Source organism: Tupaia chinensis, unplaced genomic scaffold, assembly GCF_000334495.1.
Source record: "Tupaia chinensis unplaced genomic scaffold, TupChi_1.0 Scaffold138390_1, whole genome shotgun sequence".
NCBI lineage: Eukaryota > Metazoa > Chordata > Mammalia > Scandentia > Tupaiidae > Tupaia > Tupaia belangeri.
The window spans coordinates 702685-727422 of NW_006198287.1; the positions used below are offsets into that span (position 1 = coordinate 702685).

At 40.7% G+C, this 24738-nt stretch overlaps 1 protein-coding gene across 2 annotated transcripts in view; it reads left to right on the forward strand.

Moving 5' to 3' along the window:
• Positions 1-24738, forward strand: part of MSRA (methionine sulfoxide reductase A) — a 434018-nt gene that overhangs the window by 210746 nt on the left and 198534 nt on the right. Inside the window, exon 2 of one of the 2 annotated variants that reach the window (XM_027765448.1) lies at positions 11028-11147. In XM_027765448.1, the coding sequence (XP_027621249.1) occupies positions 11028-11147 (120 nt within the window). Of the gene's footprint in view, positions 1-11014; positions 11148-24738 lie in introns of those variants that run through there. The other variant, XM_027765449.1, reaches the window with a different exon arrangement.

Consider the following 24738-nt stretch of genomic DNA (forward strand, 5'->3'; position numbering starts at 1 on the left):
ATTTCTTTTTTCTTTCAAGTCAGCAGAGATAGAAAAGTTAGAACATAAAAGAAACCAGCAGGTGGCGCAGTTGGATCTCACATGCCTCACTTTGTAGTTCAAATACTGAACCTGGTGGCTTGAAAATTATGCCAGGTGCATGTGCATATGTGCCCAAAATCCTGAGAGGAGAAAAGAGGAGAAGGAATTGTGGCATGGCCATCCCCCTGGAGGGTGATTTCTTGCTTTCTCTCTCTTTCTCTCTCTTTCTCTCTCAGGTGAATGTATGTGCCCTATAGCAAACAAAAACAAGCAAAGAGAAAAAGAAAAAACTAATAGAAGACAGAAAATGAAGGGAAAAAAATCCAAGCAAGGGACCACCAGTTAGCGTAATGGTTATGTTGCTGGACTCCCACGTAGTCGACCATGGCTCGCGTCCCGGACCCAGTGGCTTAAAACTCACACTGAGTGCATGTGCGTGCATCCCCAAGATCCGGAGAGGAGAACGGAGGAGAAGGGATTGCAGCGTGGCCATCCTCCCTGGGGGGTGATTTCTCGCTTTCTGTCTCTCTATCTCTGTCTGTCTGTCTGGTGAGCACATGCACCCTATAGCAAAAACCTCTCCAAAAAAAAAAAAAAAAAAAAATCAAAGCAAGAGGATAATAAGTAGAAGAATTTGGGAGAAGGAAAGAAATACTAAATAGCTTTAGACTTGGTTAGTAAAGTACACACTCAACAATGGGGACATGTTCTGAGAAATGTGTCCTTAAGTGATTTCATTGTTTTGCAAACAGAGTAGAGTTTACTCACACGGACCTACATGGTATAGCCTACTATATACTGGTATAGCCTACTGTATACCTAGTCTAAATGGTATAGCATATATGCTCCTTATGGGACTGCTGTTCCTTACATGATCCCTTGTTGACCGAAATATCACTATGTGGTCCATATTGTATATATGTAAAAATTGTAAGGGTAGCTCCTAAAAGAACAAATAAATTTCTTTTTTCTTTCAAGTCAGCAGAGATAGAAAAGTTAGAACATAAAAGAAACCAGCAGGTGGCGCAGTTGGATCTCACATGCCTCACTTTGTAGTTCAAATACTGAACCTGGTGGCTTGAAAATTATGCCAGGTGCATGTGCATATGTGCCCAAAATCCTGAGAGGAGAAAAGAGGAGAAGGAATTGTGGCATGGCCATCCCCCTGGAGGGTGATTTCTTGCTTTCTCTCTCTTTCTCTCTCTTTCTCTCTCAGGTGAATGTATGTGCCCTATAGCAAACAAAAACAAGCAAAGAGAAAAAGAAAAAACTAATAGAAGACAGAAAATGAAGGGAAAAAAATCCAAGCAAGGGACCACCAGTTAGCGTAATGGTTATGTTGCTGGACTCCCACGTAGTCGACCATGGCTCGCGTCCCCGACCCAGTGGCTTAAAACTCACACTGAGTGCATGTGCGTGCATCCCCAAGATCCGGAGAGGAGAACGGAGGAGAAGGGATTGCAGCGTGGCCATCCTCCCTGGGGGGTGATTTCTCGCTTTCTGTCTCTCTATCTCTGTCTGTCTGTCTGGTGAGCACATGCCCCTATAGCAAAAACCTCTCCAAAAAAAAAAAAAAAAAAAAAATCCAAGCAAGAGGATAATAAGTAGAAAAAACAAGGTGAGGTTGTGGAAATAAGTTCAAATATATAAATAATCAGAGTAACTATATTAAAATGACTAATAAAAGGCAGAGATTATCAAATTTTCTAAAACCAAAATCTGATTATATGCTGTTTCTGAGAAATCACTTCAAACAAAACAAACAAAACCATATTGTGTGCTATAGATATGTATGACAATTAAATGTAAATTAAAAAATCATAAAATAAAAAGAAGAAAGACATATGGAAAGGTTAAAAACAAAAAAGGGGAAGCATATACTATATATATGTGTGTGTATAATCACACACAGACACATACATATATATGAATAAAGTTAATATGGGGATATTAGAAAAAATAATTTTAAGACTAAAAGTAGTAGTATTAGAAGTAGATAGTAAGCAATAACAAAAGGAATAATACCAAGAAGAGAAAACAATAACAGATTTGTATATGCTAATATAGGACTATATAAAACAAAAACTGACAGAGAAATTGGAAACTTCACAATAGTAGGAAATTTGAATTAAATCTCTAAGAATCATAGAACTCAGTCTAGGAAATTAAGTGGATATAGATAATTTAAATAATGAATCAGCAAGCTTATCTATGAATACTTGTGAAATACTATTCCAAAGAAATATATAGAAAATTATTTATTTATTTTTGTTTTTAAGAGGCTTTTGCCTTGGGGTGTGTGTGCTCACTGGAGAGAGAGAGGGAGACAGAGATAATGAGAGGGAAAGTGAGAAATCACACACACACACACACACACCCAGAGGGGATGGCCATGCCTCTATCCCTTCTTCTCCATTCTTCTCCTGGGATCTTGGGCACACACGCACACATGCCTGGAGTGATTTTGAAGCCACCAGTTTCAGGACTCAAACCACGGTTGGCCATGTGAGACTCCAGTGATGTAACAGCTCCACCATCTGCTGGCCCCCAAAGAACATTTTTTAAAGAATTATTTATTTAATTTTATTTATTATTATTATAATTTGTTATAGGGCCCATGTACTCAACAGAGATAGTGAGAGAGAAAGAGAGAAAGAGAGAGAGAGAGAGAGAGAGAGAGAGAGAGAGAGAGAAGGAATGTGAAAAAGTAAACCACCAGGTCTGAGACTCAAACCTTGGTCAGCTATGTGGGAACCAGCACCTTAACTACCACAATAACTGCTGACTCCTAGAAAGAACTTTTGTACTTTTCAAATTGGCCATCTTATAGCTTAGAAAATGTCTCAACAAATTTCAAAAACAATAATGAAACCATGCTCATTAACACAATATAGTAACATTGGAAATCAATATGAAAAGATAGTATAACAAACAGGTCATATGTTTGATAACAAAAATGTGTACTCCATGGGTTTATACAAAAGAAATAAAATGGAACTTATATAGAAAAAAATATGAGAGTGAAAGTATTACACATATAGGACCTAGATGCAGTGTATTAGTGAAATGTGATGCATTGCAAGGTAATCCCATATGAGAAGGTTCCTGGTTCAAGTCCAGAGATGTTAGTATGTTAGGCATGTGCTTGACCATGATCTGGCTGAAGGCTGGGGGAGAATAGTGGCATCAAGACCCTATTCGAGGCTCTCTCTGTTCCTATATCTCTCTCTGTCTCTTTTCACTGATGGAGGAAATAAACTTAAAAAAAAGTTCTACATATTGAAACAATGTGATGTACTTAAAGCAAATCTTAGAGGTAAATGTACAGCCTTAACTACATATATAGAAAAGAAGAGCACTTGAGAATAAATGCTTGAAAATAAGTAAACTAATTTATATCAAGAAGGTAGGAAATGCACAGACTAAAAGTAAACTGAAAAGCAAGATAATAATAAAGAATATAAATAGAAAATGAAAAGATAATAAAGAGGATCCATGAAACATAAGGTTTGCTCTACGTTAAAAACCTCTAGGCTTTTAAATTTTTATTTACTTTTTTTGTTATAGGTAACATGTACTTATAGGAGACAGAGAATGAGACAGAGAGAGAGAGAGCAAGGAAGTACTGATCCCCAGGGGGCCCATGCTGCAATGCCTCCTTTCTTCTCTTGAGTTTTGTGCATGCACACACACACACACCTGGCATGATTTTTAGGTCGTCAGGCCCAGGACTTGAACCATGCATTTGGCCATGTGAAATCCAGCCACCTTAACCACCATACTACTGACTGGCCCATGTGATGAAAACCTCTAAAAACAGAAGAGAAGTAGAAAATTACAAATAAAAAACAATGTAACAAAGCCTCTGCTAATCCCTCTTTTCTTCCTCCCCAAAGATACAATGTCCAGGTGGTTCAAAAAATTTTATTGTAATGTCAGGGAACAAATACTCTATTTCTAGTACAATATGACATGGAGTAGGGGAGAAGAAGGCTAGCCAATCCATTTTATGAGGCCAAGGTAACTTTGATACCAATTCAGGCCAAGGACAGTACGAGAAAATAAAATTATGATAAATCTTCCTCATGAACATAAATGAAAAATTTGAACTCAAATAGCAAAAGTAATTAAATGTTCAATGCATTATGAATAGGTAAGATTTATTGAAGGATAGTTCAGAAAAATCTATTAATATAATATACTACCTTAAGTTAATAAAGGAGGGAGACCATATGATCATCTCAAAAGAATACAGGCACTGTTAATATTTGAAACTTATGCATGAGAAAACGTTCTTCAAACTACAAATGGAAGGAAACTTTTTCAACTTGGGAAAGGGTGTCTTCCAATAACCTACAATAAACCTCATACTTACTGGCGTATCCTCACTAATGTTAGGATGAGACAGGATTTCCTCCATCACGCTGTTCTTCAGCATTGTATAGCAGGGCTAGCCAATGTAATAAAATGAGATAAAGGAAGGAGAATAATTGGATAGGGAGATATAAGACTGTCTCTCTGTATTTTAATAAAACATGATTTTCTATATAAGAAATCAAAGAGAACCTGAAGACAAACTAATAGAACTAATAAGAGAATTCTCAAAATTTTCTGACTACATAGAAAACATACTAAAATCAATGGTGTTTTATATATCCACAGTAAGCAATAAAAAAGTACAGTAGATAAAATTGTATTTATAACAGCAACACAAACCAGAGGGTACATGGAACTATAATAAAAATGTATAAGACCTTTATGGGGAAAATTAAACAGGTATTGAAGGACATCCAAGAATAACTGAATAAATGGAGACCTATATTATGTTCACTGACAGAAAGATTCAATATTATTAGTATGACAAAATATTTTCAAAATAATCTATACATTTAATATAATTCTAGTCAACATTTTGTTATAATCCTAGAGTAAGCTGCATGTGAGAGAGAGAGGGAAAAAAAAGAGAGAGGGGGAAGGAGAGACAGAAAACCCCCCAACGGTGCCTGTTCACATCACAATGTTTTTCCCTCAATTCTCTATCCTGTCAGGATCCTAGGCATGCACATGTGTGCCTGGCATGTTTTCTCAAGCCACCAGGGCTGGGACTTGAACACTGATCAGCTGTGTGGAATTTGACTTCCTCTATGCAGTGATTAATTATTGTGCTATGTGGCTCACCCGTCTATCACATCTTAAAAGGATATTTTATGGAACTTGACAAGCTGATATTAAACTAAATTTGGAATAATAATGGGTCAAGAATAGCAAAGAACATTTTGAAGTGTATGGTAAGAAGATTTACTCTACTAGATATTACGACTCATTAAAAATAGATTATAACCTCTGATCTCTACAGCTATGCTTCATCCAGTGTTCCCACTCAAGCCAATAGTCTTAGAGTCAACCTTAACCCTCTTTGTCTCTCAAATCCTGCTTCCAATCTGTCAGGAAATCTTTTGACCCTGTTTTCAAACTATACTCAGAATCTGGTCATGACTCGTGACTTCCCTTGCTACCACCTGTCTAAACCACATTATCTCTGTCCTGGAAATGTGACTGTAGTTCCCTAACCATTCCCTCCTTCTGTGCTTGGGACACTCCAGTCTATTCTCAGCAGAGGACAGGCAGAGAGAGGACACCCTCTCCTGCTCCAAACTCAACAAGGGCTGTTTATTTCACTCAGATGAAACTCCAAGTGTTTACGATCCCATAAGGCCCTACACATTCACATTCTTGCTTACCCATTCTGTGTCCTACTGCTTCCCTCTTGTTCATGCCAGCCTAGCCCTACTGGCCTTCTTCCAGTCCTTGAAAAATAGAAAGCACATTCTTACTGCCTTTTTAGTTCTATTTCTTCTGCCCTTTGTTTGGATTTCTGAATGGATGGGATATCTTCACTGCCTTCAAATCTTCCTTTGAATGCGCCTTCTCCTTGAAACCTACCCTGAATGCCTTATTTAAAACTGTGTCCTCCCAGCACTCTTTCTCTCTCTAACCCTGGTCTACTTCTCTTTTATAGCTCTTTTTACCTTCTAAATCACTACATTATCCCATTTATTGTTTTTGGTGTTTCTTATTTGTCTTTTCCTACTAGAGTATATGCAGTTTAAGAGGGTGGGATTGCATCTGTTTTATTCAGCCATGTATTCCAGGTAATTAGAGCATTTCCAGGTATTAGAGTGGCCATTGAATAAATATTTGTGGAATAAATTAATGAAAAACAGTGTAGTTTTGGTGCAGGAACAGACAAATGATATAAAAGAGAGCCTGTAGAAAGAGGGCTACTCATAGTGATGTTGACAGAGATGTGACATTAGAAATGAGTGAAAAAAAAAGAACATTTAATAATTTATTTGAGATATTTGATTATCACATAGAAAAAAACCTGAATCCCAACTCACACCCTATGCAAAAAATTATTTCCAAATGGATTAGCAATCTAAAATGAAGGGCAAAAATTTAAAGCTTCTGAAAATATAGCATACCATCTTTATAAGTTTTACATATGGAAAGAGTTCTTCTGTAAGATACAAAAACACATGTTGTAAAAAGGATATTTTATGGCATTTGGAAAAGACAGAAAAGTTGTATTTGTATCATTTTATATTTATATATGTATTATAAAGAAAAAGACAGAGACATTTAACCACATTAGGACATCTGTATGACAATAGACATCATAAATGAAAGTAAAAAAAGCAAATCAGACATGAAACGATACCTGTAAACATTTAATTGGCCAAAAAAAATCTGTATTCACAATATCTAAAATTTGTAACAAATTAGCAAGAAAAAATATAACAACCTAGTAGGAAAATGGGCAAAAGCAGTTTTCTTTTTTTTTCTTTTCTTTTTTTTTTTTTTTGAGAGATTTTTGCTATAGAGTGCATGCGCTCGTCCGAGAGACCGAAAGACTGAAAGACAGAAAATGAGAAATCACCTTCTGGGGGGATGGCCATGCCGCAATCCCGTCTCCTCGTGTGCCTTCTTTGGGAAGAGACAGAGAGAGAAAGTGAGAGAGAGAGAGAGAGAGAGAGAGAGAGAGAGAATTACTCCCGGGAGAATGGCCATGCATCAATCCCTTATCTATTCTCCTCTTGGGATTTTGGGCATGCATATGCACATGCACTCTTCACATTTTCCAAGCCAAAGGGTCTTTTTTTTTTTTTTTTTTCCCAGAGGGTCTTGAACTGTGCAGTCAGCCATATGGGATCCAGCCTCAATCACCATGCCACCTAACTGACTCAGTGTGGCATGTAATTCAGTGGACTCTTGCTCTATTTCCTGATGGAAGTGTACTCGGACTAGGGCCGATAACCCTATGGGACCAAGAGTTGTAGAGACGGAGTACAAAGCCCACTGATGAGTCATTGGGTGACAGAAAATGGGGTCAGTTCAGTTTCTAGCCCTTGCTTCCCAAACCACGTAGATTCTTTTGAGGGCCGTGGTACACCAGTTATCTCTGGAATCTTTGATTCAATGCATATCCATTTCCTGAAGGATGGCACCACTCTCCCAGAGTATTGTCTCTAAATTGGCCCTGCAACCCAGGGCCATTCCAAAGCTTTTGCAGGATGGCAGCTTCTGGCTAATGTGCATTATAGGAAAGAGGTGGAAGCGATGGTCATGGGCCTGATGCTGCATCTTCTGTGCTGTCACTGATCTGAAGCAATGTCACACCAAGCAGTAGCTCTCTGAGACCCTGAAGACTGGAAATTCAAACCCATCTCAGAAAGACATGTCTATTACTGTGGGAACATATCACTGGCCATCTCAGCATGGAAGGGGCCCAGTGATACTTTCTGGCCACCTCGAGGCTGGTTGGTGTCCTTGAGAAATGTTGCTATGTAAGGCTATGGTGACAGTCTCTGTTACTAGCAAGTTGGGCATTTAGTGGTGGCCATGACTAGATGAGACTTGGTGAGTGGGAGTCCAAGCTGTTGGGCCTGTGTAGCCACTTTGTTCCTGTGTCCCTCATGCCAATGCTGGGACAGCCAATGGAAGAGACTGGCTGAGGTCCATTGGTCAAGTCATTGTCTTTAATTTATTGATTAGTGCCTTTCATGGTAGATGCCCTCTCGTGGGTGCCAAGATTGTCGCACTTGGCATCAGCAGGTGGCGAAGTGCTGGATTTCTACATGGCCAACTACGATTCAAGTCCCTGGCCTGGTGACTTGAAAATCATGCTGGGCGTGTGTGTGTGCATGCCAAAAATCCCAGAAGGAGGTTGGGTAAAGGATTGTGGTATGGCCATTCCCCTTTGCGTGTGTGGGGAAGTGATTTCTCACTTTCTCTCTCACTGTTTCTCTATCTCTCTCCAGAGAGTGTACATGCCCTGTAGAAAAAACCTTAAACAACAAAAAAAGATCTTTGCATTACATACTCACTCGTGTGTGTATCCATGTGCCTATAACTCAGATTTCCTTATTTTTGCTCTTGCAGTCTTTCGTTTCTGCCCTTAGGGAGCAAACCACTTGCCTCTGCCTTTGAGTCCACGTATGAACTAAATTTGAGCAACTTATCCCACACTGGTTGAGCATGAGCTACTCTACTACTGTCTTTCCTGGCCACCCCCAAGTGACGGCTGCTATGCCTTTTCATCTTGCAACCACATAATGAACTATATATCCATAAACTGCCAAGGTTGGCCTTTTTGTTGTCCTTCAGTGGGTCATACAGAGTCCTCGTGCAGTCACGGGTATGAAGTGAAGGAGGGGTGTCGTGTAGTCCTGGTGGGTGCTGTGTGGGTCTGGCCACTTCTTCATGCAGCTTGCATATGCCCTCTGGTCCTGCTCACGTATGATCGCAGATGCACAGCTTCTATTTTATGGTGGATTATGGCTGCACCTACTTGACTTTATGATTTGCCATGTCTGGCAGGACTGGCTAAGGCTATAGGTGGATCGTGACATTAGGACCCTGTTGAGGGTTCGCTGTCTTTCATTATCTATCTCTCATGGAACAAATAACCTTTTTTTTGAGAGAGAGAGATTTTTGCTATAGGGTGTGTGCACTCAATGGAGAGACAGAGAGATGAGATACAAAGAGAGAGAAAGTGAGAAATCACCCCTGGGGGTATGGCCATGCCAGAACCCCTTCTCCATTCTCCTCTCAGGAGTTTGAGCATACATGCACATGGGCCTGGCATGAGTTTCAAGCCTCTGGGTCTGAGACTTGAACCATGATCAACCAATTGGAAGTCCAGTGCCTTAACCACTATGCCCCTTGCTGGCCCCAATAAACTTTTTAAGAAGTAATGGGAATCTATTGCAGAAAAATTTGAAAACTAAAATAATATTCCTACACTCTCATCGCTGCAGTGCAATCATAGTTATAACTTCAGTGTATTTGCTTCCAGTCTATTTTGGTGTGAATAGTTGTAATAAAAACATGCACATAAAAATTTCCTTTTTAATTGAGCCTTAGATAATTATGATATGATCATATACATATTTCCATGTTGCAATATTATCACAACAGCAACTTTTTTTAATGCATTGAATTTCATTATCTGGCTCTATTGTATTTTCTGTTAACCTATTTTTGGTTGGCAGATTTCCTCTCACATTTTAGCACATAGAATATTTTTATATAATGTAAAACTTTATGCACATTGCTTTTTTGGTTATTGTTGCTTTTGAAAATAGAATATTAACTAGTGTCAAAAATTTCAGTAAACTTCTAGCTTTTCTTTCAGCTCTGTCATCTAATCTAGCAAATCTAGTGAATATAGCAGTAGGAGGTATACATTAATTTACCAACTGTTCTTCCACCCAAGATTTTAGTTATATATGTCTTAATAAAGCCATATAAACCCGGAGTGAAGCAGTAATTTTACATCCAAAAGAAATGGACCCCAGAACAGCAGTTGTCCAGGACAGTTTAGAAACTTATGATAGAAAGTGGGGATTCTTTATTTGGAGCCCAAAGAAATGCAGTCTACCATTTTTGATATATGTGAATATGTACATTCTTAGGAGTTGTATCTTGGTTTTCATAAGATTTTCAAAAAGATCCAGTGACTACTGCTGTAAACACAGTGTTTACTATTAGAATGGGTGCTATTTTTTGTGAGTTTGTTGTTTCCTCCTTCCTTGCCACCCCTCCACATTCCCCTTCTCCTTATTTATTATGTTCAGTGATAGAACTTAGAAAAAATGTATGTTTGAGGACCAGCTGTATGGCCTAGTGGTTAAGGGAACTTGATTGCATATGGTTGACCACATGGTTCAAATCCTTGCCCCAGCAGCTTAAGAAAAAACATGCTGGATACCTGTGCATGCCGAAATCTTGACAGGTTGGAGAAGAGGAGAAGGGATGGTGGCATGACCATGCCCCATTGAGGGAGTGGTTTCTCCCTTTCCCCCTCCCTCTCTGTTTCTCTGTTTCTCTCTGGTAAACCCATGTATTCTCTGTCTTATAAACAAAAAAAGGAAAAATATGTTTTCAATAATTAGTGATTTATCACATAAATCTATGGTGATTTAAACAAAATTTAAATAGCTGAGCATGTGTAGAATTGTTCATTGAAAATACTGTATCAGTTGATGTTGATTTTGGAAATTTTCTCATTAAAATTTTCTCATTAATTTAGTGCTATTCTTCTTTGTTCAAATATTTTTCGAAAGCATGACCTGGAAGCTTATCATTAAATAAATTCTATTAATTCAAGTTTTGAATTGAATATGGCAATTAGTCATAGAATACAGTTATCCTTTTAGTGTGTTATTTGGAAAAGTGTAGATTTACTAACTCCATTAAAATGTGATGTTCCTAAGGTTTTGTACAGCTAAAGCAAAAAGAAGACATTCTATGCAAATAATCTTAAATAAAATTATTTTTAACAAAATTATTTTTAAATGTTAAAAACTCTCCTTTAAAAGATAAAATCTTAATAATTTTTTATTACCAAATAGCAGAAGCTCTTCTAATGTAACAGATATTGTAATGTGCAATGACCACCTTGTTTTGAAGAAAAATTACTCAGCATTTTATGTTTTTCTTAGGAATGGGCTGCTTCTGGGGAGCTGAAAGGAAATTCTGGACCTTAAAGCATGTATATTCAACTCAAGTTGGCTATGCAGGAGGCTATACTCCAAATCCTACTTATAAAGAAGTCTGCTCAGGTAGGAACAATCGACTCTGCTGTATTACTGCAAGAAGCAATGGGGTAGGTTACAGGATTTTCCCGGTGACAATAATTTCTTTGTGTGTTTTCTTCATCTTCTCTTTACATTTTTGGTAAATATACCTCTGAGACTCTCACTTAATATTTTTAGAGGATAATAAACTTCCTATGAAATGTATCACTTATCTTTTGCTGTGGAACAACCACTATAAAACTTAGTGGCTTTAAACAATCACTTTATGGGAGCCAGCACGTGGCATGGTGGTTATGGCACTAGACTCCCACATGGCTGACTGCCACCACAGGACCTAGTGGCTTTCTCTTCACTTTCCCTCTTTTTTCTGCCTCTCTCTGGTCAAATAAATAATAATAATAATTACAGTGATGAATAAAATTAAATAATTCTTTTAAAAATCATGTTTTTAAATTAATTTTTAGATGATTTTGCTATAGGGCATGTGCACTCACCAGAAAGACAGAGAGACAGAAAGTGAGAAGTCACCCTCCAGGGGAGATGGCCTCGTACAATCTCTTCTCCTGTATTCTTCTCTCAGGATCTTGGGCATGCACGCACACGTGCCTGGTGTGAGTTTAAGCCACTGGATCTGGGACTCAAACCATGGTGAGAGTCCAATGACATAGCCATTACGCCAACTGCTGGTCCCTAAAAATAATTTTATTAGCTTATGATTTTGTCAGTCAGCAATTTTAGCTTGGTGGTTCTTCTGCTCATCTCTTCTGCTCATCTACCTGGACTCACTTAGGCAGTTGCCATCAGTTGGTGGGCTAGGTGGGGCTAGTTGATCCGAGATAGCTTCAGTCATATGTCTGGCAGTTGCTGGCTGCTGATTAGTACTGCGGTCTGCTGAGATCGTAAGGATAATGGACAACGTGTCTTTGGTACATTGGTCTGGGCTAAATCACTTGGTGGTGGCTATAGGAGACCCAGCTGTCAGAGCAGATGAGCCCCATTCTTGGTTTGTGTCATATTTATTATCGTCCCAATGGTCAAAACAAGTCACACGGGGAACCAGCAGTTAGCCTAATGGCTGTGTTGCTGGACTCCCATGCAGTCGACTGCGGTTCACGTCCCGAACCCGGTGGCTTAAAACCCACGCCGGGTGCGTGTGCATGCGTGCCCAAGATCCTGAGAGAATGGAGGAGAAGGGATTACGGTGTGGCCTTCCCCTCTGGGGGGGTGATTTCTCGCTTTCTGTCTCTCTGTCTCTTTCTGTGAGCGCACGTGTCCTGTAGTGAAAAACCTCTCAAAAACAAACAAACAAAAAAAACCAAGTCACATGGTTTTCCCTAGAGTACCTATGGGAAGGGCTCCCCAAAGGCAGGAATATAGGGATGTATGAAGAAATCAGGACAGTTGCTATAACAATCTACCACGTGGGAAAAACACATCATGTGCCAGACATGTGTTCTGGAGGGAAAAGCATGAAGAGCCATGCTATAATGCAGGGATCAGCAAATGATGGCCCAAGCTGCAAATTCTGCTTGCCATCTGTTTATATAAATAAAGTTTTGTTAGAACACAACCATGCATTTTTTCCCCCTGTTTTTGCTGTAGGGTGTGTGTGCTTGCCAGAGAGAGACAGAAAGAGAGAGAAAGTGAGAAGTCACATTCCCTGAGGGATGATGGTCACGCCTCAATCCCTTCTCCTCCATTCTCCTCTTGGGATTTTGGGCATGCACACACACGTGCCTGTTGTGTTTTTCAAGCCACCATGTCCAGGACTTGTATCACTCAGTTGGCCATGCGGGATTCAGCCACCTTAGTCTCCATGCCACCTGCTGACCCACATGCCTATTTTTGAAAAAAAGTACTTTTCTTTTTTTTTTTTGCTATAGGGCGTGTGCGCTTGCCAGACAGACAGAGAGAGACAGAGACAGAAAGCGAGAAATCACCCCCCAAGGGGGGATGGTCATGCCGCAATCCCTTCGCCTCCATTCTCCTCTCGGGATCTTGGGCATGCACGCACACGTGCCTGGCGTGAGTTTTAAGCCACCGGGTCCGGGACGCGAACCGCAGTCGACTACATGGGAGTCCAGCAACATAGCCAATATGCTAACTGCTGGTTCCCTGAAAAAAATCTTATCATCTATGAATACTTTCATGCCATACTGGCAGAGTTGAGTAGTTGTGACAGAGACTATATGGTCTTCAAAGTCTAGAATATTCACCATTTGACGCTGACTTCTACTTAAGGCCAACGGGATAGGCAGATGCCTTTGTGGCAAATTTTGGCTCGAATAGCAGGTGACCTCTTTGGAATTCTTTCAGGCCTTCGAGGCTTACCTTTACTTACTTTCCCACCAGTGCATATAGTTCTTAAAGCACTGTTCTTAGAAAGATGTTTTTCACCATCTTAAGAGAGCATGATAGGGAGTTTATCTAAGTCTACAGTCTTCCATATTGAATCCCATTGAAATGGGGTTTAAATAATATGTAAATAGTTTTATTATTTTTTTTTAATAAAGGCTTGGGCCCAGCCTATGATCTGGTGGTTAAGGCAGCTGGATTCCATATGACTAACTGTATGGTTCAAGTTCCAGACTCCGTAGCTTAAAAAACATGCTGGGTGTGTATGTGTGCATGCCCAAAATCCCAAAAGGAGAATGGAGAAAAAGGGATTGTGGTGTGACCAGGCCTCATAGGGAGTGCTGTTTTGCTTTCTCTCTCTCTTTTCCTCTCTAGTGAGCACATGAACCCTTGGACAGATTTAAAAAACAAGACAAAACAATAACAGAATAAGAGCTTGAATTGGTGTTACTGGTGGAGGAATCTCTCAGTTCTCTGAGGACACCATGAATGGTGGCGGGGAGGCATTGGAATAGGGAAGCTGGTTGAATAATGAGCATGTTGATTGCTGCAATATGAATTCTGATTTTGAAATGCAATTTAAGCTGCACAACAATGAAAATATTGTAAAAATATGCATATACTTATTTTCTTGCTTTTAGAGAAGAATCAAATTATTCAGATGGTATTGAGAATGTGGAATATCTGACAAATATTTTAATCGTTAATTTTTTTTGCTTCTATTTCAAAATTTCACAAATGCTTATGCAGAGCTATAAATAGATTCAGATGAACTCAGGAGATTGCCCAGGTGTATCCTCTCAAGTCTTAGGAATGAAAATTAATAGATTCCTTCCTGTAATTCTAGACATGACTTAATAGCCTAAGAGAAAAAGGTTGCTAAGAAAACCTCCAAATATCTCCTGCTTACATTATTATCCTCAGCCAGCAAAATGTTAACAATTTATTAGAATATTGTAATTGCGTGTTTTGCTTAGACTCTTTCTAGTTCAGCTCTTTACCTTAACAATTGCAACATGATAATTACCATATGTTGAACCCCTACTATGTGCCAGATATTGTAATATTGTAATACCTGGCACATAGATATTGATATCTTTGTTTTTTACCAAACGGTCCTATGAGGTATCTCAGTTTCTGTCTTTTACAGAGAGTGATGAGCCTCAGAAAGGATAAGTAACTCACCCAAGGTCATACATAGCAGGATTCCCTCCCTAATTAGCTCTCAGCTCAAAGTTGGTGCCATTGACCATGGTGTAAGTCACCCAATTATCATTACATCCCAGGTATTCTCCATTTTATCTGTTCTCCCTTCCCTCCACTAAGTGGTAAGTTCTCTTTCAAGTCTATTTTTCTGCTGTACTTTTTAATATATTGGTATGTGTTGCAATGATTTTTATAAGGAAAGTAGCAAGTATATATATATATATATAGGTCTTTCTGATGTTTAGAAGGAAAAAGGACAAAACCCTTTTAAGATATAGTTCATGCAAACAGCTGGTGTGTTAGAAGCCCACAGCAATGGTAAAGTACAGAAACCACAGAGGTTGGTAAAGAACTCTATTTGATACAAACACTACCTGCTAAGTTAACGCTAGTGTGGGGAAGCATTGTTGTCATGGAAACTTGCTCCTGATTGGAAAGAGATAGTTATAGGGTCTTACCCAGACACAGAAGGAGAGATGATTTCTTTCCCTAGGCTTTTTTTGTTCTGATCATAAAAGGAAAAAAACAAAAAGGCAGAGAGAAGCTGTGATAGAAAGATCCCTCTGGCACAGAAGTGGTAGAGCCCTCAGATCCTTGGGAATAGCAGGGAATGAGAACAAATAAGGTCCCTAGCTAGAGTAATTATGGTAACCAGCTAATTAAAGATTTTTGACTGGGGAAGGGGTGAGGGAGGCAGAGAGCAGGTTAGACTGGCAGGCCTCCCTCTGAAGCCTCTGTTGCTCAGAGGCATGCTGAACAAGTCAGCCCTGGAGGGGTCTGACTTGAAAGAAAAAAAAATAATAAAAACCAAAAAACTAAGACTCTGGTAAGTTGCATAATAATTGCTGAGGTTCAGTATGAGAGAAATATAGCCTATAGTATTTGCATAAATTTTAAAATTGCTTATCCTCATATTTGTAATGAAAACTTATAAAAGTTTGATGGCAACCAATTTTGTAAAGGTGTGTGTGCATGTGTGTGTGTGTGTGTGTGTGTGTGTGTGTGTGTGTATGCATTTATTATTGCCAGAGGACAGGTGTGCTGGCCAGAGAGAAACAGAGAGAGGGAAAAGCACCCTCGAATGGGCAGTAGTCACACCACAATCCCTTCTCTCCTGTTGGGATCTGGGACATGCACACATATGTGCCTGGCATGTTTTCCAAGCCACTGGGGCCAGGATTTCAACCATAGTTGGCTATATGGATCTGGCTTCCTTACCCACTATGGAGCTGGTCTGGTTTTTATTTATTTATTATATTTTACTCAAGAAAAGAAGCCTACGGACTTGGGTTGTGAATTGTGTGCAGATTCCTTCTCTCATATAGCAATGTGCTTGATCCTAAGGTACCATTTGGCTTCTTGGGGCATATATCAGGATTCTAGGGAGGTTACCAAAATCCACAGGGCTGGAACCAGGAGGTGGCATGGTTAGTGAGGCACTGGACTCTCACACGGCCAGCCACAGTTTGAGTCTTGGATCCAATGGCTTGAGAGTTGAGCTGGGAGCGTGTGCATGCATGCCCAAAATCCCAAGAGGAGAGTAGAGGAGAAGGGGTTGCGGAATGACTTCCTTCTGGGGGATGATCGTTCTCTTTCCTTCTCTCTCTCTGTGTCTCTCTAGCAAGTGCACACATCCTATGGCAAAAACCTAAAAAAACCCAAAAACTCCACAGGGCTAGCTTTATCATCTTGCCCCTCAACCCTTTGGTTAAGCTATCATATGATGACAAATGTCAGCTTCCACAAGCTTTTTTTTTTTTTTTTTTTGGAGAGGTTTTTGCTATAGGGTGCGTGTACTCGCCAGACAGAGAGAGATAGAGAGACAGAAAGTGAGAAATCACGTCCTGGGGGATTGGCCACGCCACAATCCCTTCTCCTCCATTCTCCTCTTGGGATCTTGGGCATGCATGCACATGCGCCCGATGTGAGTTTTAAGCCACTGGGTCCGGGATGTGAACTGCGGTCGACTACGTGGGAGTCCGGCAACATAGCATTATGCTAACTGCTGGTCCCCAACTTCCACAAGCTTTGTCTTGGCACACAGATGGGTGATTATAAGCGAAGGAATTATTGGTACAAGCTTGCTACACCTGCTCTGCTAGTGAGTACACACACTCTCAACGTGATGTGAGTGAGAGAGTGAGTGTGCATGTTGGTATAGAAGCAATGTGTGTCCAGGGAGGATGCATTTTCATGCCTGAATGGTATTTCTGTGAGGAGATTGGTGGGTCAGAGATTCTGAGACCCGAACTAGAGTCACGATTAGGCATGTAGAAAAGATATATGACTTCAAGTAATAGCCGAGAGAGGAGGTGACCTCAGAGGTGATATGTGGTTAGAGCTGATTGTGACATCTAAGCAGAAGATTCACGAATGGGCTAAGGGGTCTGTTACATGGATGATCTCCATGTTCTTTGTGTGGTTTGAGCATATGTACAAGATACAGGGGACAACAGTTCCTTCAGGATTTGGAATAACGTTGCCCACCGGAAATGCCAGTGTGTAGTATGTGTAAATTAAGCCTGTAATGAATTGCAGACAGGCAGTCACTTAGAAGAGAGATTGGTTTTCCAGTCTCTCTGTAGAGCTTCAGAGTAACCTGATGGAACATCCTGACTGTGTAAAAGGTTTGTCAGCTAGGAAAGTCCAGGAGAGGGAAGGTCCTGGTGGCACCCTCTGGAGTACTTTGGGCAGACTACAGAGCCTGATACCATGGCACTTTAAGTTGTATCACTTCCCTCTTACCTGATCCATAGTTTGTAGTACCTTCTAATTTTTTTGTTCTCTTGTAGAGATTATTTACAGAAAGCAAATGCAGTAAGATCAGATCAGTCAGGCAGCCAGTGTTAATTCTCTTTTCAAATTCAAGTTAGTGTCACTCTGGACTGTCTCAGTCTATTGTGAATTTAGTCTATATGAGTCATTCTTGCCATATTGAATTAATTAACTTTGGATTGACATAAGTGATGAAAATAGAATTTTGGCCTTCAAAGCTGAGAGCCCAAAGCCAGACCTCTGTGATTTTCCAAAGGCTTTGCTTCCTTGAATTTCTCAGGAGTTCCTTTTCCTGATGTGTGTTCATAATTCCATTTAAACCTATCGTAAAAGTGGCCATCTGTAACAGGTGCTTAAGTTTCCCCATTCTCAGGTTCATGGATTCACAATGACCCTGCAGCTCACAAGTGAGAATGATTTTGACTTGACTTTGATCCCTCTGAGAGTGCCTGCCACCAGCTTGCACCAGGCCCTAGTCCCTGCAGGGATGTGGGGTAACACCTCCATAACCAGCAGGCCTCTCTTTTTTTTTTTTTTTGAGAGATTTTCACTGTAGTGCGCGTGCGCTCGCCAGACAGACAGAGACATAGAGACAGAAAGGGATAAATCACCCCCCAGGGGGGATGGTCATGCCGCAATCCCTTCTCCTCCATTCTCCTCTCGGGATCTTGGGCACGCACGCACACGCGCCCGGCGTGAGTTTTAAGCCACCGGGTCCGGGACACGAACCGCGGTCGACTACGTGGGAGTCCAGCGACATAGGTTCCCCAGCAGACCTCTCTTGAGCCACTGATTCCATTTCCGATTGGTCGGAGAGATGTGCTAAGAAGTCATTTAAGTTTTAGTGGCCACCATTCTATTCCTAAAATGATCCCTAAGGATTTACCCATTCATTTATTTTCCTTCAAAGCCTTCCAGCAAAGAGCCCAAACCCTGAGATCACCTATCCTTGAGGAGCCTAACTTTCATGTAGGCTGTCTTGAATCAATTAGCTGCACAATTTACTGAGATTATACTATGCAAGACACTGTACCCAGTACTCGGGAAAGGCTGTTTATGATGTGCAGTTGAATAACACTAATACCTGTCTTCCAAAATTCTTTTCTCTATGGTCAAATGTAAGCTTGATCTTTCACATGTGTTCTAAAGAGTTGGGCTGACCCTGCCTTTCTCTTCACATACAAATGCGTGCATGTGCACATGCATGCATGTGCGTGCCTCCTCCCTTGAACAGTTGTTATGCAAACCAACTGATTAACTGGCATGCTGTTGCTTTACTACATTGCTTTTAGAAGTAATTGAGCTATTCAGATTCCTGAATACCCTGATAGAGAATTATTCTTACATTTTATAATAACGACTGTACAGATGAAAATATGAAAAGACATTCTTGCAATGGATAAGCATTCTGGGTTAATTTCAGTGCATTAGCCTAATATACAAATACCCCATTTCTGGCAAGAAAACCCAGGATGTTCATTCACTGGGTAATATCTTTTCGTATTTTGCTTACAGATGTTCAGAACAATTCCGTGTTTATTAGTCTATTCAAAAGCTTTTAGAAATCTGCACAGCCAAGTGGCACTGAAACCAGAACATGAAAGGGACTGCACAACTTTTTCTCAGCCGTGAGATGTATACAATCACCGCTGAAAAGCTGAGGCCCAGACATCTTCTTTATCCACAGAATGCTCTGGTGGATTGTCAGGCAAATTGTTTAGCAGAAGAACCTCGGTCAGGGAGGAGCAGAGATAGTCCTCGTGTGACCTTCTAGTGGCGTGGCTAGCCCAGGGCATTTCACTCCTTGAGCCTCAGTTTCTCCTTCTTCTTCTTCTTCTTTTATTTTTTTGAGAGGCTTTTGCTATAGGGTGCTGGTGTTAGTTTAAGCCGCCAGGTCCAGGACTTGAACTGTGGTCAACTATATGGGAGTCCAGTGAAATAGCCATTACACTAACTGCTGGTGCCGAGCCTCAGTTTCTTCTTTTGACAATGCTGATTTTTTTTTTTTTGGAGAGGTTTTTGCAGTAGGGTGTGTGCACTTGCCAGACAGACAGAGAGAGACAGAGAGACAGAAAGCGAGAAATCACCCCCCAGGGGGGATGGCCATGCCACAGACCCTTCTCCTCCATTCTCCTCTCGGGATCCTGGGCACACATGCACACGCGCCCGGCGTGAGTTTTAAGCCACTGGGTCCGGGACATGAACCGCGGTCGACTCCCATGTAGTCCACTAACTGCTGGTCCCGAGCCTCAGTTTCTTCTTTTGACAGTGCTGATTTTTTGAAGCCAATAGAGTTGTGGGTGGATTCTGATTTGAAAGTAAAACTTTCCAATCAGGAATGTTCTAGAAAATCTATGACATTCACTTCCTATCATGTTAGCTCTTTAGGCACATTGAAAGGGACTGGGATCAGCCCAAAGCATATGGACACGGCATATCATGTGGAACTCCTTTTCTTCTCTTTCTCTTCTGTGTTCTTGCTAGGTCAGACCCTTTCCCAAATGCATGCTGTTGATGCCAAAGAGCTCTAACTAAGCAACGAACAGTAATTTTCCCAGCAATATAAAGCAACTCAGTAGACTTTTTTTTTCTATTTTGACTTAATTTCTGAAGTGTTTGGGTGGAAGTACATGTCTATGCATCTCACATGAGATTAATGATCCCATTTTTTCTTCAAAGTAGAAATGAGTTCTGTTATTAGCAGATTTTATCAAGCAATGTAAAACTCTTTGTAAATTCCTTGCAGACTACATTAAATCTCTTTTTAGTGCATAGTCAGTCTTATGGTACTCATTTCTGTGTCAGTCAAGCTAAATTGCTAAGTTATTGACATACGCCTGAAAAATTCAAGAATTCTGGTGTTCAGCTCTTACTGTAAGCAATTTGATCATTTTTTGTTCCTCTTACTCTAAACATAGAATTGGACCTTGAACTTGCAGCAGGTAGATAAAAATGCATGTCTCTCTCAACCCAACAGGCAGGAAGGAAACTTTAGGAACAGAGACTCTACGCCTTATAGTTAAAACCTCTAGGATCAGATACAGCTTCCTCACCTGACACCTGCTCTATGCTGTTCAAGATAGATTAGTTCAATCAATTGACTCGTCATCTGGATGGACAAAATATAGGCAATGGGAAAGCTGCTGGTTTTGTTTTCCTAAACCTCAATTACCAGAAACAGCGAACTTGGCTTCTAGACAAGCGGCAGCCCTCTGAAGGGACGACATCACGAATCCTGGGCGCAGGTCATAGCATTTTGGATCTGGAGAGGCCTTTACCGTCTTCTAGTCAGTCCAGTGACTTTCAAACTGCGTAGCCCTGAAATCCTTAGGCTCCAGAAAGGTGCTGTAGAGGTTCTGCCAATAATGATATGTTTGAACCACATAACTAAGATTTAAGCTGCTCCGAAACCCATTCACAGCTTTAGCTGTATTATATTAGGGTCTTGATCACTATTTTATTTTTAAAAGTTCTTTAAAATGTTTGAAAACCACCAGGACTAGTTTGTGAGTTAAGGAAACTGAGGCTGAGAGAGATTAAGTGATGGGAGAGATAGATTTGAATAGAGGGGCTGAAAATGTGTTTGAATTCCCAGACCATGGTATTCCAAAAGGAAGTTAAAATCTTTGTGCCTTTGTCCTTTGAGATGAGGTTCGCAATCAAGGATTCAGAGCACAGTAGCTTTTGAGTTTGGTGTGTTAAGATTTCTAAAGATGAAATAAGAGAGAGAAGCACCCCCAACAGGATCTTCACACCATGATCTACCCAGAGCCTTGGCCAGTCTGGATCATGGGAATGCCCAAGGAGCACAGGAAGGTCCTAGGATGAGAACCCCGGGCCTTACAATGTGAGTCTTGCAGCATTCTGTGTTACAGTTGAGTCACTGTCTGGCCCCAGGAGATCAGGATTTTTGTCAGTTCCAGCTCATCATTTCCATTAGGCTGGATTTTCTCTTCCAAAAAAAAGTACTGGGGTTTCCTAACAGGCAGTTCCTGTGTCTATGAGATGCTTTCAATGCTGTCTGCTCCAGCCAGAAGCAGAGCTGAGGGTGTGATGATAAAGAGAGCCAACAGGAGCCTCTAGACTTAGGAATGAAAAAGGAAACCATTGAACAGGAGAGTGATTTCCTTCTTCCTCTCCTCGCTCTTTTTCAAAGCTTCTGCAAATTGGCTTCCCAGTCTGGGCTGCGGACCCCTAGAGCCTGCAGAGTTTGGGCAAACAGTGCAAATTGATTTGTCGAGCAAGCATGGCATGCAGACCTTACATGTAATAATCTCACTCACATCGACTCCACTTTTCAATACAGAAGGAAGATGACGTCGTGATGAGTAAAATACACGTTTGCTCAGTGTTACTGAATTCAGAGTAACTTTTGTCATCACCTAGGTCCTTCACCCATGGGTTTTAAGGTTAGACTTTACTGGGTGCTCTCGTGCAGCATCTGGACATGATCACATGGTCTCTCATACACATACAGGTATGCTACAGAGAAGCTCAGAACTCCCCAAGTTGCAACCAAACAGCCGTACATCTAGCTAGAGGTAGTTCAAATTTGCCCAAATGTTTAAATCCAGCATTAGACATCAGAGGGGAAGAGGATTCATACTAACTTTGGCAAACATCAAAAGATAAGGCACCATGAGACTGTCATTCTCAGATGGTTAAAAAAAAAAAGAAAAAACTTTCAGTGCCGTTTCTTCTTTGTTGGACTCATTGACCAAAGACTCCACTTATGTGAGTGTCTTTTCTTTGTCACTTAAGGGCAAGGGGTGAATGAATTTTGACAGTTTATGGTTTCTCTGAAGACTATTGTGTATGCTCTGTGTTCTTCATGTGACCTTGATATTTTAATATTCTCTAGCTTGCTTGGCTGTTTAATCCACTTCTCTCCTTGAACAGCTTCAATCACTGCTGGGAAACAGGTGCGGTGGTCAAAGGTCAACAGATTGACAGACTTGAAGTAGTTAAATATGTCAATATTTCAGCATATCTGATGGGAAAATTCAAATAGGCCATTTAAATGAAAAATAAATTAAATGGAAAGGAACAATAATAAAAACATCATTTATACCCATCCCACACTAGGAATAGGTTATTCTTTCATTGTTTTAGGATTATATTCTCAAAGATTTAGGAGGGAGATTAAGAGGAATTTGCTCTAGCCAGCAGTTCTTAAAACATAATTGCAAAAGCAATTGATGAATGTGCCTACTCTGATATTTTCAAATCACATACAATGGAACCATAATGTAACATGAGAAAATAACCTTACAGGGGGTTGAGCTTTTCTAGGAATTTTATGTGATATGCTGGGTCTTAATTACTTCATAATGACTGACAATTTCTAAAGCCGCAGAATAAGGCTCTCCCCCCAAGTGATATTGCAAATAAATATCTGGGTCAATTACCGTCTCATCTACCAAGTGAAAATATCAACAAGAGGGACTCACAAAAAAGCAGTCACCCATTGTGTGAGGGAGCCATTCCGACAGGGGCGGACTGTGCCAGGAGAGGTTGTGGGTGTTTGCCCGGCCCTACCTCTGACTTGCCTGGGCCTCCTCAGTCTGGAAGTCATTTCTAAACCACCAAGGCCCATCAGCTGCGGGATGAGCTTTGTCTAATAAATCCTGGCCTCTGATGCGTGGGATTGCAAGGTCTCTCAGGGACTGCCAGGAGATAGAACAACTCCAGCATCTCCAGACTTGGATAATGGGAGCAAGCATCGTATCTGCCTGGTGGAAGCAGCCTGCTGAGGACTGCTTCGCCATACCATGTTTCCAAACTTTTCCTCTGTAGTTGTCGTGTCCCTCTTCTCTCTCGACATTTTCTATCTCCTCCCCGCTTCTTCCCTTTTTCCCTTCTTTTTTCCTCTAGTTGAGAATACATTGGGGGGCCTGCCAGTAGTGTGGAGGCTTAAGGAGGCTGTATCCACATGATCAGCCATGTGCTTCGAGTCCCAGACTTGGCAGCTTACTGTTTCACTTTCTCCCTTGTCATATTTAAATAATAATAATAATAAAAAAAATTAAGGGAAAAAAAGAAAGAAAGAAAAGAAAAACATACAGGGCATCCTGAGAGGAGAATTGGAAGAGAAGGGATTGTTGTGTGGCCATCCCCTATAGAGATGCTTTCTCATTTTCCCTTTCTCTTCTCTGTTTCTCTCTACAAGTGCACATGCCCTATAGTGAAACTTAAAAAAAATGTAACAAGTTGCTTTTTCCACCATGGTTTATTATTACAGTATTAAAAAAATACACATCATAAGAACTGGTTCTGGCTTTGTGGTGCATTGGTAATGTGCTGCTCAAGACAAGCTGGATTCCCGTGGTGAATATTGTTCAAGTCCCTGGCACAGTCCTTCAGGGACATACCAGTCGCATGCATGAATGCCTAAGATCTGACTGACTGCCGACTAACTGGAGGACTGGAGGAAATGGATCATGGTGGGACCAGACGCTGTGGAGAGTTTTCCTCTGTGTGTGTGTGTATGTGTGTGTGTGTGTGTACATTCTCTGCCATGAATAAAGGGGGAACAATGGAATTTTTTCATAGACAAAATTTTTTTGAGAGGTTTTTGCTATAGGGCACGTGCACTCACCAGAAAGACAGAGAGAGACAGAGACAGAAAGTGAGAAATCACCTCCCAGGGGGGATGGCCATGCCACAGTCCCTTCTCCTCCATTCTCCTTTCGGGATCTTGGGCACGCACACACATGCGCCCGGAGTGAGTTTAAGTCACTGGGTCCAGAACCCGAACCATGGTTGACTGCATGGGAGTCCAGCGACACAGCCATTACACCAACTGCTGGTCCTGCTCAGACAAAGATTTTGCATGAAAGTCTAATATTAAAGACACACTGTCTAGGGGCCAGCAGGTGGCATGATGGTTAAGGTGCTGGAATCCCACATGGTGAACTGCAGTTCGAGTACTGGACCTGGTGTCTTGCTTTCTCACTTTTTCTCTCTGTTTGGTGAGTTCATCTTTGTGCACAAGAAAAAAAAAAATCTGTCATCTTATTTAAGGCTTGTTCAGTAAATCTGCCATCTTATTTAAGGCTTGTTCAGTTGTGCTTAATAGTTTGAAAAATGCTCTGAGGAAAATTATCTGTCCACTTTGGAGAGCCAGAGTGTAAAGTAACAAAACCACATCCTGGGGGATGGTGGGTGTCCGGACAAACGTGTCCATATTTTTCTTTTTTTAATTAATAAACTTTATTTTTAAAACAACTTTAGGTTCACAACAAAATCGAGCAGAGAGTATATGGGGTTCCCATCACCC